At 39.8% G+C, this 18193-nt stretch overlaps 5 protein-coding genes and 1 long non-coding RNA gene across 6 annotated transcripts; all 6 read left to right on the top strand.

The window, feature by feature from the left end:
• The first annotated feature begins 742 nt into the window (after nucleotides 1–742).
• LOC135336356 (uncharacterized) lies at nucleotides 743–2069 on the top strand. Its single transcript, XM_064532118.1, has 2 exons — nucleotides 743–1666; nucleotides 1941–2069. The coding sequence occupies exons 1-2, from the start codon at nucleotides 791–793 to the stop codon at nucleotides 2067–2069; spliced, it is 1005 nt and encodes a 334-aa protein (XP_064388188.1). The 5' UTR covers nucleotides 743–790.
• Nucleotides 2070–3818: 1749 nt separating this feature from the next.
• LOC135336649 (uncharacterized) lies at nucleotides 3819–5185 on the top strand. The gene is made up of 2 exons (XR_010394870.1): nucleotides 3819–4774; nucleotides 4826–5185. It is a non-coding gene; the product is annotated as an uncharacterized LOC135336649 (long non-coding RNA).
• A 252-nt stretch (nucleotides 5186–5437) lies between these two features.
• LOC135336595 (uncharacterized) lies at nucleotides 5438–9999 on the top strand. Its single transcript, XM_064532458.1, has 6 exons — nucleotides 5438–7460; nucleotides 7528–7587; nucleotides 7657–7737; nucleotides 8980–9193; nucleotides 9246–9313; nucleotides 9895–9999. The coding sequence occupies exons 1-6, from the start codon at nucleotides 7237–7239 to the stop codon at nucleotides 9959–9961; spliced, it is 714 nt and encodes a 237-aa protein (XP_064388528.1). The 5' UTR covers nucleotides 5438–7236; the 3' UTR covers nucleotides 9962–9999.
• Nucleotides 9963–18034, top strand: LOC135336355 (uncharacterized). The gene is made up of 6 exons (XM_064532117.1): nucleotides 9963–9987; nucleotides 10061–10165; nucleotides 10237–10321; nucleotides 10378–10594; nucleotides 10905–11160; nucleotides 18003–18034. Exons 3-6 carry the CDS (start codon nucleotides 10308–10310, stop codon nucleotides 18032–18034), a joined length of 519 nt encoding a protein of 172 aa, XP_064388187.1. The 5' UTR covers nucleotides 9963–9987; nucleotides 10061–10165; nucleotides 10237–10307.
• LOC135336316 (uncharacterized) lies at nucleotides 11158–12898 on the top strand. Its single transcript, XM_064532077.1, has one exon. The coding sequence runs from the start codon at nucleotides 11501–11503 to the stop codon at nucleotides 12896–12898; it is 1398 nt and encodes a 465-aa protein (XP_064388147.1). The 5' UTR covers nucleotides 11158–11500.
• On the top strand, nucleotides 14228–15702 carry LOC135336467 (uncharacterized). Its single transcript, XM_064532270.1, has 2 exons — nucleotides 14228–15161; nucleotides 15436–15702. Exons 1-2 carry the CDS (start codon nucleotides 14304–14306, stop codon nucleotides 15562–15564), a joined length of 987 nt encoding a protein of 328 aa, XP_064388340.1. The 5' UTR covers nucleotides 14228–14303; the 3' UTR covers nucleotides 15565–15702.
• Nucleotides 18035–18193: the final 159 nt, after the last annotated feature.

The following is an 18193-nucleotide window of genomic DNA, read 5'->3' as shown; positions in this document are numbered from 1 at the left end:
AAGAGAGGGCCTGGTAATCGACTGTTTGCGCATGCGCCACCTATTACCCAGAAAGTTTTTTTTTTTTTTTTTTTTTTTACGGCAAGGCAAAGTGGGTAATTCCGGATACCATTGTATTTGCTCAGTAAAACAATGACGTCACAACGAACGGAAGTGGATTGAAGAAAGTGGATAGAAGTGTGATTCATTGTGAAGGTTTCTAGCCCGTGTGATAGCATTCTAATAGCTACTATTTTAACAAAGGACTCACAGCCTGCAACAGTGTGGATAACAATCCTCTGAACGGAGGGAAGACTGACAATAACCTATATGGATAGGCCACGCCCATCTGACACTAACCTTGGTAAAAGTCGACTCTATCAGAAAGAAATTGCTACTGTAACCAATACAGCTCTGTCTCTAGCTAGCTAGCTATATAGCTCTGTGTCTGACTTTATGAAGAGTATTCTTTGTCTGTATATGTTATTCAGGATATAATTCGGGTAAAAATTCAGTTTAATGAGAAACATTACGGGAAAATTATCCAATAATTTTGCGCATGCGCGAACAGTCAGTAGCAGGCCTAATTGTTTAGGCCTTGTGAAGGAGGCTAGGGTAATGAATGCTATCAGTACAAGGCCCAGGCCTTAAGTGCATGGAGTGTGTTTGAAATCTTTCCCACTTTTCATAATAAACATAGTTCCAGTTATCTTTCATTTTGGTTACATAATTATATACTGTGGACACACATGCAGTGATTTTCTAGAAAAAATTATACCAAATCAGTTAGTAGAACTATACTATACGTAGAATGACTACGCTCTTCAAATATAAAGTTTTAGTCGCTAGCTTGTACTTAAGTGTGGTAACTTGTTTGGTGCTTTGCTCGGAGCAGCATCAAGCTGTGGTTTATGTGGACACAGTCAACGGTGTGGACAACAGTAGTTGTCGGCTTGGTGAGATAGAACTGCCTTGCAAGTCATTATCATTTGCCAGCGATGGAACACCTGGTGCTCTTGTAGCAGAGTTAAAACATACATCTCATCAACTGCATGGTTCAGATGAAGAATGTTATCCAGGGATGTTTTTCAATGATACGATTGGAGAGTGTGCGTGTGGTGACATTCCCTATCGCTCTGTTCTGTGTGATCCCACAATTCCTCAGACGTCTCTACTAGACTGTTACTGCATGACGTATGATAACATTACAAGAAAGACTGAACTAGGAGTGTGCTTCTTTGGCTGTGGTCACATTCCTAACACACTCTATACTAAACTACCAACTAATGTGAACGATTTGAACACCTATATGTGCGAGAAATACAACCGCGATTTAACACTGTGTGGGAAGTGTCTACCAGGATATTCACCACTCTTGTACTCGTATGAAATGAAATGCATGAACTGCACAGGAGAGAACATGACCTACAATTGGATCAAGTACATAGCAGTTGCTTATATTCCATTAACTATCTTCTTTTTCTTTGTTGTGGTTTTCAAATTCAGTGGAACATCTCCATTGATGAAAGCTTTTATTTCTCTCTGTCAAGGTGTAGCCTCCCCTGTAGTAGCTAGATCTCTCTTGCAAATTGCGAGGAACAGGATGGATATCTTTATTCGACTACTCGGATGTGTTTATGGTATTTGGAATTTGGATTTCTTCCGGACAATTATCCCACCGATATGCGTAAGTATAACTCCACTACAGGCACTTGCTTTAGATTATGCAATTGCATTCTATCCACTGTTACTAGTCACTGTTACTTATATACTAGTGAGTATGTACAGTAGGGACGTACGGGTCATCGTATGGCTTTGGAAACCATTTCACAAACTTCTAGGCTTTTTCAGTAATAAGAAAACAGACTTTGAAGGTTCGATTGTAAAAGCTTTTGCCACTTTTTTTTTACTCTCATACTTGAAGTTGATCGATGTTTCTTTTGATTTCCTTTTGTATACAGAGATGTACACATTCGAGCACAGTAACAGTAGCCAGTATAGTGTCCGCTATGTTCTCTACCTGGATGCATCTGTGGATTACTTCAGTAAAGAACACCTTCCCTATGCTATCACTGCTTTGTTTGTTTTGATCTTTGTGATTATCTTTCCACTTGTATTTCTTGTCATCTATCCAATGCGTTGGTTTCAACGAATACTGAACAAGTTTAAAGTTCAGCGTCAACATGTTGATATGTTTGTTTACTGTTACCAAGGTTACTACAAGGATGGGACAAATGGAACTCGTGACTGTCGATGCTTTTCTATAACGTTCTTTCTCACTCATATCATTATGTTCGTCTTGTTTACACTCTCACGAAATATTTATTGCTATCCCATATGTGCCGTGTTTTTGATACTAATAGTCATCGTCCAGCTACTGGTACAGCCATACAAAGAGCAGTTTCGTATCTACAACTTAATCGATATTGTGATGATGTTGAATTTAGTTCTGATTTTGGTGATGGTAACTGCGTCAGCTGAAGCTAGCCTGAAAGCAGTCCGTTTTGTTAACTTTTCTTATATTCTTACCGGAATGTTTGGAGTTTTTCCATTTGTGTATTTAGTAGCTGTTACTATGTGGAGGATATGGTCAACAAATTGCTTCAAAGTGTGTGTTAGGAGGATGAAACAGCTGTGTAGTCATTGGAAACAGCATTATAATATAGATATTGAAGAAAACGACACCTCTTATAATTTTCCTGATCGGATGGAAAATCCTATAAATTATCAAGTTCAAGCAGGCTTATTGCATGGGGAGAATCAACGACGCATCTCATACGGAACAGCTGCCTGATTGTTTTGATCAACTGAACATGCAATATTAACTAGATATGTATGTGGCAAAGTTTTCCCATGCATTTTTCTAACAAAGTAATAACTATTTTGACTCCTAGAGCAGCTAGCGTCTCCACCTTAATTATAGCATATAGATACTGTGAACCTGTATATACTCATTTCTGAAAGTCAAGATACCTATACTACTAGTGTTCAAGCTGGCGCTGTGCTAATGCCTCTCACCATGTTTTTGCTTTCGCTCAAAAGTATTAGAGTGTTATTGGGGCGAGCGAAGCGAGTCCCTTCCTAGTGATGAACGTTGCAATTTTGTCTGTCTGTGTGTGTGTGTGTGTGTGTGTGTGTGTGTGTCATGGACCGGCAATTTTGTCTGTGTGTGTGTGTGTGTGTGTGTGTGTGTGTGTGTGTGTCATGGACCGGCAATTTTGTCTGTGTGTGTGTGTGTGTGTGTGTGTGTCATGGACCGGTACGATATTTGTTTTTTGTACTGTGACCCTTTACCAAATTTTACGTGAAAGCTGTGCATGGGCACAAGAGCTAGCTACACTCAGGATCGAAGGCTCAGACAAGACACAGAGACGCTTGAGGCTACAAGCACGCCTACAGCAGGTCAGAGCAGCTCAAATAGGGACCTCCTGAGCCTAAGATCACACAGGCACGCCTGCAGGAGGTCACAGCAGCTTACTTGCCATGTTTCACTTCCAAGTCTTGTGTTTTTGTGATAATAAACCTGCTAGCTCAACAGGACAAAACAGAGATCGAGGCCAGTCACTAGGACAGGTCAGAACAGCTCAGATGGAGACTTCTAAAGTTGTACAGGCACCTTTAGACAATACAGCACTACGGCAGATCAGACCAGCTCAGATGGAAACTTCTGAGGCCACACAGGCATGCTTACAACAGGTCAGAGTAGCTTTAAGGATTGTTTACACTGACAGTATACTATAGCCTTGTAATTTGGGTCCAGCAAAAAGTGATAATAATAATTATCTCCTTGCTTAGTTTGTACAGCCAGCTCTTTCGTGCTGAACTTTCACTCATAGAGTAAGTAACCTATCTTCGCCAGATACCTATAATCGGCGGCTATTGCACGAAGCACAAGACAATTTTGCACAAAACTAACTACATGGATCTACAGATGGGTAAGAAAGTAACAGCTCCCCAAAATTTGGAAAGAATAACTTGCTTGCGGAGGGAATGGTGGTCATGAGAAATGAGCTGCCGAATGTATCGATAATCGTCAGTGAGACATTTATCTCCGTCTTTGCACGCTTACCAAGCACTGAAACTACCAACACTAAACAATGCTTCTTGGCACAACTCTAACTAGTGAGCACTACTTGCAGGCAAAGCATGCAGCGTTAGCTGCAGATCGAGCCCCACCCAGCTAGGCATGACGTAGCCTCGATCCCAGGCCGAGTTTTCGCTTTTATAACGGTTAGGCGAACAACTGGGCCTGGTACTAGTTGTCTGCGCATGCGTCAATCGTTTGTCAGATTCTGACGAATGGATATTCTCGTTCACTTTCGTGACATTTATATTCGTGTACTATCGTGTACTAGAAGTCAGTTCCCGTTTTATCATTATTGGAATCGATTGGAATGGCTCTTAGCTGAAGCTTCTCTCTTCTCTGAAGCTTATTCTGAAGACTGAACAACAAGGGAAGAGGTATAAAGCTTTGTCAAGCTTGTTAAGGTCAGATATTTTTGTGTGGGCCCTATGGCCGGCTATGCTATCAAGTCTTGTTCATGTTTGGCAAGAATGTAGGTAGACTATAGTTTCATCATTAATATGGTGGATCAAGTGAAGAGTGTGAGCTAGAGAACTTGGTGCTGCCATCATCAGCTCGTCGACAATGACACTATAACCGAGAAATTTAATATGTATAGATCTACACGTATTTAAAATGTCTACTTCTCTGTACAGGAGCAATGGCTAATATCCAGCTATCCCAACAGTGCTCCTCTTGGCTATACTAACGGACGAGACTGGACAGTTTGAGGTAAGGGTTTAACCGTCTTTGGTTTCTTTTAATATTGTCCTATACTCACAGACACAGGACTGGAGTATGACCTGCTCATTCGAGCGTTGCTGGGTAGCTCAGAGACATCAAGAGAATCTACGTTTTCTCAAGCAATGAGTTACGAGTTGGGGCCTAGAATCAGAGAAGTCCAGCAGCCTGCTAAATCTTTTTGAAACGTAATTTGAAGGCATTCAATCATCCTGAAGTTGCCCTGGGTCACTGTAATTGTGCTGCAGCACAACTGGCAACTCCCCAGGCCTTTGTGAAGCAGCTCCCTATGTGCATCTTTTGTGTACTCACTCTGTGCATTTTTTCTGTGTACAAATTTCTATTATTGATTTATTAAATATTTTTGCCGACCACAAATATACAATGAAAATTTGACGCATGCGCAGACAACTAGTACCAGGCCCAGTTGTTCGCCTAACCGTTATAAAAGCGAAAACTCGGCCTGGGATCGAGGCATGACGAAAATTTTGCAAAAAATAGTGCTGATTCAGCAATAATTGTGCACATATCTTCAGGGCGGCCTAAAATCGAGGTAATCCCAGTTTAATTTGCCACAATTATTGCTGAATGTGCACAATTATTGCTGAATCAGCATTATTTTTTGCAAAATTTTCGTCATGCCTAGCTGGGTGGGGCTCGATCTGCAGCTAACGCTGCTTTGCCTGCAAGTAGTGCTCACTAGTTAGAGTTGTGCCAAGAAGTATTGTTAGTGTTGGTAGTTTCAGTGCTTGGTAAGCGTGCAAAGACGGAGATAAATGTCTCACTGACGATTATCGATACATTCGGCAGCTCATTTTTCTCATGACCACCATTCCGTCCGCAAGCAAGTTATTCTTTCCAAATTTTGGGGAGCTGTTACTTTCTTACCCATCTGTAGATCCATGTAGTTAGTTTTGTGCAAAATTGTCTTGTGCTTCGTGCAATAGCCGCCGATTATAGGTGTCTGGCGAAGATAGGTTACTTACTCTAGATATAATTATGTTTCACTCTTAGTAAGTCAACTTCATGTTACACCATGCACAGTCAAAGACAACAACCCTACACCACTGTGACAGAATAATTGTCACGGGTATACAGCTGGCACAGGAAAGTCGTCTACATGGACTACTCGGTTATTCACAATCACTGTTCATTAATTTTTTCATTCGATTCATAAATAAACAATATACTTAAAATGACCACATGTACCAAATGACTGCACAACAAATACAAAATTGCTCGCTCGCCCCAAACATGCTCTGCATGCTCCTAGTCTATAATGAATTTCATATTAAAGTTAGCTTATCTATATAAAGTCACTGAGAAGAAAAGACTTATTTACATGCATCTGTTGTTATTTATTATATTATGTGGCTTACCAGGACCTCAAGAAAGAAGAAAATTTATTCTTCCAGGATCTGTTAGTGTAGTTCAGTATAATATCTAAGAAGAAAAAACCTGTTTACATGCATATTGTTATCTATATTGTTATGTTATATGGTAGTGTTTTGTGGCTTACCAGCCCTCAAGACAAAGATAATTCTGCCAGGAGGATCTGGATCTGGATCTTTTGGATATTATTTTGTCTCACACGTGGGGAATGAGCGCGCATGTGCATTACATCCACAGGAATAATTAAAGGTTGCTAGCTAGCAGGAGGTCGGACATCACTTGAACTTTTAAAAGCTACAATAAAAGCTCGACAAGCTGCACTGCAGTGCAGACTAGACTCGACAAGTAAATACACAGAGTAGTGCAAGAGAACCTCTGCAAAATTATTACTGTCACATTGATGCCGCAAATACCGGAAATGACATCAAAACCTCAAATTTTCTCGCGCTACCGTGCGAAATGCTCCTTACCTCTCTTGCTCAGTACCTACCTACCACTTTTTCTAGATCTGCCACTGTAAACCCATCATTACCGCTAAGTACAGCACCTTCGACTACTGAAACTATAACCATTTCTTCTGCTCTGTTGAGCTCTAGTCAGTCTATGCATATCATGGAACTACATCTCCGTTGACAACATCAAACATATTGCTCCCTATAGCGCAACTTCTCCGGTAATTCGAACAATGCAGCCAACATCTAGCATGGACGTTTCGGTCAGTGAATCTACTTCCAGCTATATGTCAACTAGCTCTCTGACACTGACATCAACTCCCACTCCTTCTCCCATTGCCTCCATTGTCAGCAGCAGTATAGATGAGTCTAACACTGCAATACCTTCACTTACTCTTTTCCCAACTTCTTCAATGCTGCTTACGAATATACAGTCATATCTACATTCAGATCGGGTGTAAAATCGACACCCAATCCACCTCCATCTGCATCCATTGTCAGCAGTAGTACAGATGAAACTAATGTTGGAATATCTTCTTCTGAATTACTGATGCCTCTTCCAACTTCTTCCATCCTTCTTGCAAATCCATCTGTATCATCTGTATCATCATGGCGGTACCCATGGGTACCGCCACATCTACAATTGTACTAGGCATTGGTATAGCTGTTGGCGCGATTGTCGTACTAATTGTTATAGTGGTACTAACAGTCGTACTTAGTCTACTCAAACGACAAAGATGTAGGTATAAGTTTCCAAATGTGAACTTTCCTAATCCACTGTACTCTGAGCAAAATTGGACCTTGAAGATTCTTATTTTGACAACAGTATTTACGTGAGCGGCTATACTATAATAATTATGCTATAGTGACTAATTACTCCACTTGCTTTTTTTATTTCAGTCTGTGCCTACTCGATCGCAAACTACTCCAAGTGCTCGAGGTATCTACGTTCCAACACAAGTAAGTTAAAACTATATACAATGTTAGTTTACAACAAAATCATACATGTGATATTATACAATTATTCAGAATCAGAGAAAAGAGCCAGTCACATCTAAAGCGGATCTATCTCCTGTGTATGACACACTGTTTTCAGTACTTCAAGAAGAGGTTTGTCCTTGCAAAACCTTTTGTGTCGCCTTAAATCGAATGAGTGTCATAAAAATGTTCATATTGTACCCGTCACATACTCCTAAAACTTGCGGCATATAATTATAGTGAGAGGACGATGCATCAAAGTTCTTCGAAGAGCAGCCTATTTATTGGACGCCCTCTTCTAATGCAAACGCGCTTTATGAGCAGCTGGCAAGACATAAATATCGCGAGATTCCTCTGAACGAGCTAATTAAAAGTGAGTAACTTAATGTTATGCTTTAGCTTATTAGTACAGTAGACTCTCGCTATTCCGGCTCTCTGAAGTACGGCCACCTCGATATACCGGCCATTTGGCTTTGCACGGAATGCTAGCTATATGTTTACTGCACAAAACTCACCCTAAAGTTAGATGTGCGTGCCCGTCCCCAGCCATAAAATGGGGGGACGGGTTTCAGCCCTATCTAGCATTCGTTCTGCTGCAGAAAATCATGCAGCACCAATCAGATTGCAGACTGCTTACGTAATACATTTCAGCACCAATCAGATTGTATAGTTCTTACGTAATGCATTCCTTGGCTTCCCAGCTCCTCCCTTTCTCTATAGCAAGCTGAGCTCTGTGGTTAGAGGCGCGGCTAATATTAACTATATTCATAGTTAGTACGGGAACAGCAAAACGAATGCTAGATAGGGCTGAAACCCGTCCCCCCTTTTATGGCTGGGGACGGGCACGCCCATCTACCCTGAAGTACGGTCACTCGCTATTCCGTTTACCGGCCAGTGCTGTCTGTCCCAAACAAAGTTTTCAATGTAATTTTATACGTATAATTATTACGGCCAGATATGATGTTTTGGGTGTGGTTTAGCAAATAAAATTGGATTACACTTAAATAGAGAACAGAATGATTCATTATCCTTCATTATCCTCGAGACAAAAACCGCAAAAGTAGTTGTTAGATTCGAGGTAAGGTCGTTTTTAAGCCATGGCTATTTCCTGAGATACAGCCATTATTCCGGCCAAGGCTGCATGGCCCCATAGGGCGACCGGATTAACGAGAGTCTACTGTATACGTAAAAAGGAACATTATTTACTATAGAGTAACAGAATGAGCCATTACTATGGTTACCGAATTACTATTGTTCGGGCTTAGGTATAATAATTATTATTATTGTGGTGGGTGATTTCCAGCTCATTGTGCATTTAATTTATAATTATTTGTCTGGCTTATTTACTTTGTTGTTGTTAATATATAATTTCAGCATATCTGAGTGCATCGGTTCGGGTCAGTTTGGTGTGGTTAAGAAAGGTGTGTGGACGTCACTAGATGGCCCAAAAGACGTCGCTGTTAAGACTCTCAACGATGAGACTACGGAGGAAGATAAAGTGAAGCTCTTGCAAGAAGCAGCCATTAACGGACAATTTCATTATCGCTCTATCATTTCCCTACATGGTGTTGTAACCATTGGAAACGAGGCAAGTCATTATATTAATTGAGTTACTATAGAGTGTTACATGAATTTTGCAGGCTATGATTATTCTTGAGCTGATGGAAGGTGGAAATATGAAAGATTATCTTCCAACTTTGCAACGGAGGTGAATTATACAACACATGCATCTAGGACTGTATACCCATACAATGTATTCCAACTAGTTCGAGGACTCTTTCGATCAGCTGCCAAATCATCTTGAATTCTGTGCATCTAATTTATGATTTTCCTTTCAAATGGTGTTACTATAAAGTCCATGTTTGAAATGACAATGTGGTCATACCATGGATTATTTATGCTTATTTAAACACATCAGTCTTTTGAAAGGTCTATTAATATCAATGGTATACTAAAGTAATCTTAGTACCATTGTCACAAACAGCCATACCTGTTATGGATATGCATCGGTGCCTTAGAGTGGTATACGTGTGACGTGCATGTTCGTGTTGAATACTGTACGACATGCAGGGTGGCACAAGATAACAAAGAAGTTGCATTGAAGTGTCTTGACTATTCTTGTTAGATAGCATCAGGCATGAGTTACCTGTCCAACAAACAGTTTGTTCATAGAGACCTAGCAGCTAGAAACATTCTGATGACAAAAAATGGCGGGCAGTGTAAGCTTCGTCCTTTTCTGGATTGTGATTGTTGGACTATACTCTATAGTTTTATAATTGTGATTAATAGATTTCTGACTTTGGAATGGCGAGGGATCTGGAAGAAAGTGACTACTATATATCACAAGGGGGCTTAGTACCACTCAAGTGGACATTACCAGAGGTTAAATAATAATTGTACACATAATCATGCAAGTGAATCAGTTTACGCATAATTTGATTTCTTTTCTTCAAAGGCCCTTCATTACAAAAAGTATTCCTCCGTTTGGAGTTACGGAGTCCTACTGTTTGAAATATGGAGTCTTGGCTGCAAGCCATTTGAAGGAGTAACCAACATGGAGGTGAATATATGGATGTATGGTATACTAACTATATAAGCATGCAGAGTTTTATACGTCTTATATAATTTCAGGTGATTCATAAGTTATCGAACGACTCTAGACTCTCGCCACCCCTGGATATACTAGAGCCATTTATAAGCTCATGATAGGCTGCTGGTGAGTGCTTAATTCTATATTTTTAGGCCTGCAGCCACATATTCTCTAACATACAGGCATTCTGACTTCAAGTTGAGGCCGACATTTGGCCAGATACTTATGTATTATAGTCAACCTCTGTCAGAGCTTTTAAAGTGGGACCAGAAAGATGTCGCAGTGGACACCCAAGCGACAGTACTTGGTGCCCCATTAACAGTCGGATTTGACTTATATATACTAACTTACAGAGTGTGTAACCCTGACTTTAATGATTTAGGCTGTATAAGAATAATTGCTAATTAGTAAACTGAGATAATAATTATGACTCGAACGCTGTTTGTTGTAAAAGGTGTGCAACATTTCAAACATTCATTCTGGAAGTTATAATTATTCTGTGCAGTATGATTTTTGTTGTTATGGAAACATTGTAGCTAATATAGAAACAATAACTTGAAACACATCTGTGGACTGAAGCTTATCTTTCAGTTTAGTAACATTAATTATACTAAGATACACAAATGATGAGCAGTGCATGGTTTTCAATTACTGTAGAAAGCTTCCAAATCAGTTAGTACGATCAATTTTGTTTTATTATTCTCAGTAGATCCAGTCATATAGAATGACTATGCTCTTCAAATATGAAGTCTTTGTGACTAGCGTGTACTTGAGTGTGGTAACTTGTTTGGTGCTTTGCTCGGAGCATCAAGCTGTGGTTTATGTGGACACAGTCAACGGTGTGGACAACAGTAGTTGTCGGCTTGGTGAGATAGAACTACCTTGCAAATCGTTATCATTTGCCAGCAATGGAAGACCTGAAACTCTTTTAGCAGAGTTAAAACGAACATCTCATCAGTTGCATGGTTCAGATGAAGAATGTTACCCATGGATGTTCTTCAACGATACGATTGGAGAGTGTGCGTGTGGTGACATTCCCTATCGCTCTGTTCTGTGTGATCCCACAATTCCTCAGACGTCTATACTAGACTGTTATTGCATGACGTATGATAACATTACAAGAAAGACTGAACTAGGAGTGTGCTTCTTTGGCTGTGATCATATTGTTGACACACTCTATACTAAACTACCAACTAATGTGAGCGATTTAAACACCTATATGTGCAAGAAATACAACCGAGGTTCAACACTGTGTGGGAAGTGTCTACCAGGGTATTCACCACTTGTGTACTCGTATGACACGAAATGCATGAACTGTACGGGAGAGAACATGACCTACAACTGGATCAAGTACATAGCAGTTGCTTACATTCCATTAACTTTCTTCTTTTTCTGTGTTGTGGGTTTCAAATTCAGTGGAACATCTCCATGGATGAAAGCTTTCATTTCTCTCTGTCAAGGGGTAGCCTCCCCTATAGTACTCAGATCTTTCTTGCGAGTTGCCAGGAACAGGATGGACATCTTTATTCGACTAGCCGGATGTGTTTATGGTTTTGGAATTTGGATTTCTTTCGGACAATTATCCCACCGATATGCATAAGTATAACTCCACTACAGGCACTTGCTTTAGATTATGCAATTGCATTCTATCCATTGTTACTAGTCACTGTTACTTATATACTAGTGAGTATGTACAGTCGGGACATACGGGTCATTGTATGGCTTTGGAAACCATTTCACAAACTTCTAGGCTCTTTCAGGAATAAGAAAACAGACTTTGAGGGTTCGCTTGTAAAAGCATTCGCCACTTTTTTTTTACTCTCATACTTGAAGTTGATTGACGTCTCTTTTGATTTCCTTTTGTGTACAGAGATGTACACATTCGAACACAGTAACAGTAGCCATAATAGTGTCCGCTATGTTCTCTACCTCGATGCATCTGTGGATTACTTCAGTAAAGAACACCTTCCCTACGCTATCACTGCTTTGTTTGTTTTGATCTTTGTGATTATCTTTCCACTTGTATTTCTTGTCATCTATCCAATGCGTTGGTTTCAACGAGTTCTGAACAAGTTTAGTGTTCAGCGTCAACACGTTGATATGTTTGTTTACTGTTACCAAGGTTACTACAAGGACGGGACAAATGGAACTCGTGACTGTCGATGCTTTTCTATAACGTTCTTTCTCACTCCTATTATTATGTTTGTCTGGTTCACCCTCTCACAAAGTATTTATTGCTATCTCATATGTTCCGTGTTTTTGATACTAATAGTCATCGTCCAGCTACTGGTACAGCCATACAAAGAGCAGTTTCGTATCTACAACTTAATCGATATTGTGATGATGTTAAATTTAGTTCTGATAACGGTGATGGCGACTGCTGCAGATGAAGCTAGCATGAAAGCAGTCCGTTTTGCTAACTTCTCTTATGCTCTTACCGGAGTGTTTGCAGCTCTTCCAATTGTGTATTTAGTAGCTGTTACTATGTGGAGGATATGGTTAACAAATTGCTTCAAAGTGTGTGTTAGGAGGATGAAAGAGCTTGGTAGTCATTGGAAACAACATCAGAATATCAATATTGAAGAAAACGACACCTCTTATAATTTTCCTGATAGAATGGAAAATCCTATAAATTATCAAGTTCAAGCAGGCTTATTGCAAGGGGAGAATCAACGACGCATCTCATACGGAACAGCTGCCTGATTGTTATGATCAACTGAACATGCAATATTGACTCATTTTAGTAGAGTTATTATATACTGAGACACACAAATGTAGAGTAGTGGTTTTTCTTTATTCCAACAGACCAAATCAGCTCATTAGAGTCTATTTTGTCGATTATTATTATAGAATTACTATGTTCTTCAAATATAAAGTTTTAGTCACCTTGTACTTGAGTGTGGTAATTTGTTTGGTGCTTTGCTCGGAGCATCAAGCTGTGGTTTATGTGGACACAGTCAACGGTGTGGACAACAGTAGTCGTCGGCTTGGTGAGATAAAACTGCCTTGCAAGTCGTTATCATTTGCCGGCGATGGAAAACCTGAAACTCTTGTAGCAGAGTTAAAATTAACATCTCATCAACTGCTTGGTTCAGATGAAGAATGTTATCCATGGATGTTTTTCAGACGTCTATACTCGACTGTTATTGCATGACGTATGATAACATTACAAGAAAGACTGAACTAGGAGTGTGCTTCTTTGGCTGTGATCGTATTGCTGACACATTGTATTATGGATTACCAGCTAATGTGAGCAATTTGAATTCCAAAATGTGCGAAAAATACAACCGAGGTTCAACACTGTGTGGGCAGTGTTTACCAGGGTATTCACCACCCTTGTACTCGTATGAAATGGACTGCATGAACTGTACGGGAGAGAACATGACCTATAACTGGATCAAGTACATAGCGGTTGCTTACATTCCATTAACAATCTTCTTTTTCTGTGTTGTGGGTTTCAAATTCAGTGGAACATCTCCATGGATGAAAGCTTTCATTTCTCTCTGTCAAGGTGTAGCTTCCCCTATAGTAGCCAGGTCTTTCTTGGGAATTTCCAGGAACAGGATGAACATTTTTATTCGACTACTCGAGTGTGTTTATGGTATTTGGAATTTGGATTTCTTCCGGACAATTATCCCGAAATTGCCATTGTTACTAGCCACTGTTACTTATATACTAATGCGTATGTACAGTTGGGACGTACTGGTCATTTTATGGCTTTGGAAACCAAACGGTTCACCGAACGGCCTGAAACTGACCAGTGGATTTTTGGTTGTGATTGTCTCGCGGACCCAGACCCTGAAAGAGGGTATGGCCAATTTCACCGTACAGAGTTGTGTTGACTGCGCCACAAATATCGTGGCGCTCTAAGTCAGTAAGTGGCTGATAAGTGTTTGTAGTAAGTTGTGAAACCACACAGCTGCATGGCTAGCGATTTGGCAAATCTAATTATGTGGTTTCACACATCCGTCCTCCAACCACTAACCACTTATCAATGCAAACAGCCACTTAGACCGCTGCATAAGTAGCATGAGTAATTTTGCATGTTTGCATGAGTAATTTGCCACGATAATGATATATCGGCTGGTCCACGAGACTAAGAATAACTATGTTCTTCAAATATAAAGTTTTAGTCGCTAGTGTGTGCTTGAGTGCGGTAACTTGTTTGGTACTTTGCTCGGAGCATCAGGCTGTGGTTTATGTGGACACAGTCAACGGTGTAGACAACAGTAGTTGTCGGCTTGGTGAGATAGAACTGCCTTGCAAGTCGTCATCATTTGCCGGCGATGGAAGACCTGATGCTCTAGTAGCAGAGTTAAAACTAGCATCTCATCAGCTGCATGGTTCAGATGAAGAATGTCATCCATGGATGTTCTTCAACGATACGATTGGAGAGTGTGCGTGTGGTGACATTCCCTATCGCTCTGTTCTGTGTGATCCCACAATTCCTCAGACGTCTTTACTCGACTGTTACTGCATGACGTATGATAACATTACAAGAAAGACTGAACTAGGAGTGTGCTTCTTTGGCTGTGATCGTACACTGTACGATGGATTACCAACTAATGTGAGTGATTTGAACTCCAAAATGTGCGAAAAATACAACCGAGGTTCAACACTGTGTGGGAAGTGTCTACCAGGATATTCCCCACTTGTGTACTCGTATGAAATGGAATGCATGAACTGTACAGGAGAGAACATGACATACAACTGGATCAAGTACATAGCGGTTGCTTACATTCCATTAACATTCTTCTTTTTCATTGTTGTGGGTTTCAAATTCAGTGGAACATCTCCATGGATGAAAGCTTTCATTTTTCTCTGTCAAGGTGTAGCCTCCCCTGTAGTAGCCAGATCTACCTTGCGAATTGCCAGGAACAAGATGGACATCTTTATTCGACTACTCGGATGTGCTTATGGTATTTGGAATTTGGATTTCTTCCGGACAATTATCCCACCGATATGCGTAAGTATAACTCCACTACAGGCACTTGTTCTAGATTATGCAATTGCATTCTATCCACTGTTACTGATCACTGTTACTTATGCACTAGTGAGTATGTACAGTCGTGACGTACGGGTCATTGTATGGCTTTGGAAACCATTTCACAAACTTCTAGGCTCTTTCAGAAATAAGAATTTTGATTTTGAGGGTTCGCTTGTAAAAGCTTTCGCCACTTTTTTTTTACTCTCATACTTGAAGTTGATTGATGTTTCTTTTGATTTCCTTTTATATACAGAGATGTACACATTCGAACACAGTAACAGTAGCCAGTATAGTGTCCGCTATGTTCTCTACCTCGATGCATCTGTGGATTACTTCAGTAAAGAACACCTTCCTTACGCTATCACTGCTTTGTTTGTTTTGATCTTTGTGATTATCTTTCCACTTGTGTTTCTTGTCATCTATCCAATGCGTTGGTTTCAACGAGTTCTAAACAAGTTTAAAATTCAGCGTCAACACGTCGATATGTTTGTTTACTGTTACCAAGGTTACTACAAGGACGGGACAAATGGAACTCGTGACTGTCGATGCTTTTCTATAACGTTCTTTCTCTCTCATATCATTATGTTTGTCTTATTCGCCCTCTCACGAAATATTTATTGCTATCTCATATGTTCCGTGTTTTTGATACTAATAGTCATCGTCCAGCTACTGGTACAGCCATACAAAGAGCAGTTTCGTATCTACAACTTACTCGATATTGTGATGATGTTGAATATTGTTCTGATTTTGGTGATGGCAACTGCTTCTACTGAAGCTAGCATGAACGCGAGTCCTTTGGCTAACTTTTCTTTTGCTCTTACCGGAGTGTTTGCAGTTCTTCCATTTGTGTATTTAGTAGCTGTTACTATGTGGAGGATATGGTCAACAAATTGCTTCAAAGTGTGTGTTAGGAGGATGAAAGAGCTTGGTAGTCATTGGAAACAACATCAGAATATCAATATTGAAGAAAACGACACCTCTTATAATTTTCCTGATCGGATGGAAAATCCTATAAATTATCAAGTTCAAGCAGGCTTATTGCAAGGGGAGAATCAACGACGCATCTCATACGGAACAGCTGCCTGATTGTTTTGATCAACTGAACATGCAATATTGACTCATTTTAGTAGATACATATGTGGCAAAGTTTGCCCACGCATTTTCCTAACAAAGTAATAACTATTTTGACCCCTAGAGCAGCTATAGTGTCTCCACCTTAATTATAGCAGATAGATACTGTGAACCTGCATGTATATATAATTATATCTAATTTCTGAAGGTCAAGATACTGTATAATTATGTTCACACCAAGAACTATACGAAATAGACAGCGAATAAATTAATAGTCTATAGTGTATTTATCAGTATTCTATTCCACATTTAATTTGTAAACTTGATTATTATTATATTGTGATGTCATTGGAAGATTAATGATGCTAGTAGTTAACTACAACAGAGGGTTTCCGTACACTGAAGTTTAATCAGATAATTATTAACAAATTTACTATTGAATCCACCCACGCAACAGTCTGCAATATGATTATCAGACCCACTTTCCAACGGCCTGAAATCAAGGCTATAAATTATAGGCTTTGGTTAATGTTAACAGAGATTATTAATTATCGAACACATCTAAGGATCGTCATTATCTCTTGTTAGTGGCTTACAATTATCCAATTATTTTCGAAAACCCGGTGACGAATAACAACTCAGTGCATAATTAAATGAACGCTTAACACGTTAATAACCTAACTCACTCTTAAGAGTTCTCAGTTCAAAGCTCACTATAAATTGTTCCGTAGAATGGATAACATGAATAACAACTCAGTGCATAATTAAAGGAACGCTTAACACGTTAATAACCTAACTCACTCTTAAGAGTTCTCAGTTCAAAGCTCACTATAAATTGTTCCGTAGAATGGATGCAAACACAGGCATTACGTATTTGAGTGAGGGGTCGTACTCGGAGATCCCATTCTTACCAGGACCCTGTTCAGCCATTTCAGGGGGCCTGAATCTATCCAGCAGGGGTTAGCGGTAACGGATTGTGTTTGTAATGGTACTTAACACCCCATGCATTCCTTGACAGGTGATTCGTAAGTTGAACGGCTATAATTATATAGACTCCATGTAGAACAATAGAGCAATCTTTATAAACTCGTGATAGGTTGCTGGCCTTATATATATTCTCATTACATTGTGCATTTACATTTCTATGTCTGCATTATTATATAGTAGAGTTTTTCTCACCCTTTCATCTAAAACTAAACGCAGGCATCCTGCTGACATTCAACATGAGACCTACGTTTGGCCTTACGTATTACTAAAGTGAGATGTTGCAGTGGATACCCATGCAAGCGCCAGATCTTGGTGCCCCATTTAAAATGTGTAGGTGTTTACGAGCTCGTATAGTTGACATGGTGGAGGTCTAAGAATAATGTTAAAGTATACCGTTAGGGTTAGAGATATATAGGTAATTAGGTGCCACGCGCATTATTGACTACTAGTGGTGTTTTGTTTAGTGGGACAGAAGGCGACCGGACATTCTTGGACTAGTTTCGCGGGCCATACTATGAACTGATTGAACTGATATTCAAAGTATGCATGGCCCGCGAGACTATTCCACCTGCATAGTGAAAGTATAGAGCATTACATTTGGTAGTCTTGAATAGGATAGTTAGTACATGCAGCATCATGAGCCACCATTGAACTTGTAAACCTGTGAAGAAAATATTTCCCGGAGGACGTCTGCCGATAGGACCTCACAGGCAAATTTCTGCAGATCCTGATTGAGCCACGTCACTAATATAATGTGTTCAGTCACATTGCAACATCATACCTGTACTGAATAATGTTTGTTATAACTGTAACAATAATTTTTAATTGTGGGGTGATGGCTGGTTGCGAGGCAACGACAGATCCGGTCATGTATTTTCAATACCGGTACATTCATTTTTTTAACTTTTACACTTTTAATTAACTGGCAATCAAGGTAAATATCAATACCTCAA

Source organism: Halichondria panicea, chromosome 5 (genome assembly GCF_963675165.1).
Source record: "Halichondria panicea chromosome 5, odHalPani1.1, whole genome shotgun sequence".
In the NCBI taxonomy this organism is placed as follows: domain Eukaryota; kingdom Metazoa; phylum Porifera; class Demospongiae; order Suberitida; family Halichondriidae; genus Halichondria; species Halichondria panicea.
This window is presented reverse-complemented; position numbering and strand designations above follow the sequence as displayed.

Coding starts and splice junctions, on each gene's coding strand:
- LOC135336356 (XM_064532118.1), top strand. CDS start 791: ATGACTACGCTCTTCAAATATAAAGTTTTAGTCGCTAGCTTGTACTTA. Junction 1,667..1,940: donor CAATTATCCCACCGATATGC/GTAAGTATAACT, acceptor TTTTGTATACAG/AGATGTACACATTCGAGCAC.
- LOC135336595 (XM_064532458.1), top strand. CDS start 7,237: ATGGCGGTACCCATGGGTACCGCCACATCTACAATTGTACTAGGCATT. Junction 7,738..8,979: donor TTTCAGTACTTCAAGAAGAG/GTTTGTCCTTGC, acceptor ATATAATTTCAG/CATATCTGAGTGCATCGGTT. Junction 9,314..9,894: donor CTTCCAACTTTGCAACGGAG/GTGAATTATACA, acceptor TGTGATTAATAG/ATTTCTGACTTTGGAATGGC.
- LOC135336355 (XM_064532117.1), top strand. Junction 10,595..10,904: donor TAGGCTGTATAAGAATAATT/GCTAATTAGTAA, acceptor TATTCTCAGTAG/ATCCAGTCATATAGAATGAC. Junction 11,161..18,002: donor AACATCTCATCAGTTGCATG/GTTCAGATGAAG, acceptor TAATGTGTTCAG/TCACATTGCAACATCATACC.
- LOC135336316 (XM_064532077.1), top strand. CDS start 11,501: ATGCATGAACTGTACGGGAGAGAACATGACCTACAACTGGATCAAGTA.
- LOC135336467 (XM_064532270.1), top strand. CDS start 14,304: ATGTTCTTCAAATATAAAGTTTTAGTCGCTAGTGTGTGCTTGAGTGCG. Junction 15,162..15,435: donor CAATTATCCCACCGATATGC/GTAAGTATAACT, acceptor TTTTATATACAG/AGATGTACACATTCGAACAC.